Source organism: Calidris pugnax, unplaced genomic scaffold (genome assembly GCF_001431845.1).
Source record: "Calidris pugnax isolate Ruff unplaced genomic scaffold, ASM143184v1 scaffold188, whole genome shotgun sequence".
In the NCBI taxonomy this organism is placed as follows: domain Eukaryota; kingdom Metazoa; phylum Chordata; class Aves; order Charadriiformes; family Scolopacidae; genus Calidris; species Calidris pugnax.
The window spans coordinates 14,477,195-14,477,697 of record NW_015091257.1 but is presented as its reverse complement, the minus strand read 5'-3'; the positions used below and the strand labels follow the sequence as shown (position 1 = coordinate 14,477,697).

General features: G+C 75.3%; 1 protein-coding gene across 2 annotated transcripts in view; it reads right to left on the bottom strand.

Moving 5' to 3' along the window:
• PDHA1 (pyruvate dehydrogenase (lipoamide) alpha 1) overlaps positions 1-309 on the bottom strand; it is a 14,492-nt gene extending 14,183 nt beyond the window's left edge. For both annotated transcript variants that reach the window (XM_014960297.1, XM_014960298.1), the window contains exon 1: positions 109-309. In XM_014960297.1, the coding sequence (XP_014815783.1) occupies positions 109-189 (81 nt within the window). In that variant the 5' untranslated portion in view covers positions 190-309. The remainder of the gene's footprint in view (positions 1-108) is intronic.
• Positions 310-503: the final 194 nt, after the last annotated feature.

The following is a 503-nucleotide window of genomic DNA, read 5'->3' as shown; positions in this document are numbered from 1 at the left end:
CGTTCCCCCCTCCCTTCTCCCCCCTCCCCGTCCCCCTCACAGAGGGGGGGCGCCGTAGCCCCTCTGCGCCCGTTGGTCCCGGCCCGGCAGGTAACGAACCGCACTCACCGTCCTCCCGGCCGCCACGGCGGTGGCGGCGGCCGGACCCTGCAACACCCGGGAGAGAGCGGCCAGCAGCATCTTGCGCATGGAGCGGGGAGGGGCGACAGTGCCAGGCGCAGGGCCCCCGTCCTCGAGTCTCCTTCAGCCGCCGCCGCCGCCCCGGCTGCCACCGCCAACCGCTCGGCCCGCCCACCCGCCGGCCGGCCAACCGACACGCTACCCGAAGTGAGTGGCTGCCGAGCGGCGGGCCGAGCGGTGACTTTCCCTGCGTGCCTCCCCGGCGTTGCGCATGCGCGGGGCGCGGCGGCGTGACGGAAATTTGCGCAAAACCCGAAGGCGGCCTCGGCCACCCCGATGCTGGAAGGGGGGTTTCGGGCAGGCCGCCTGACCCCCAGCCGTGC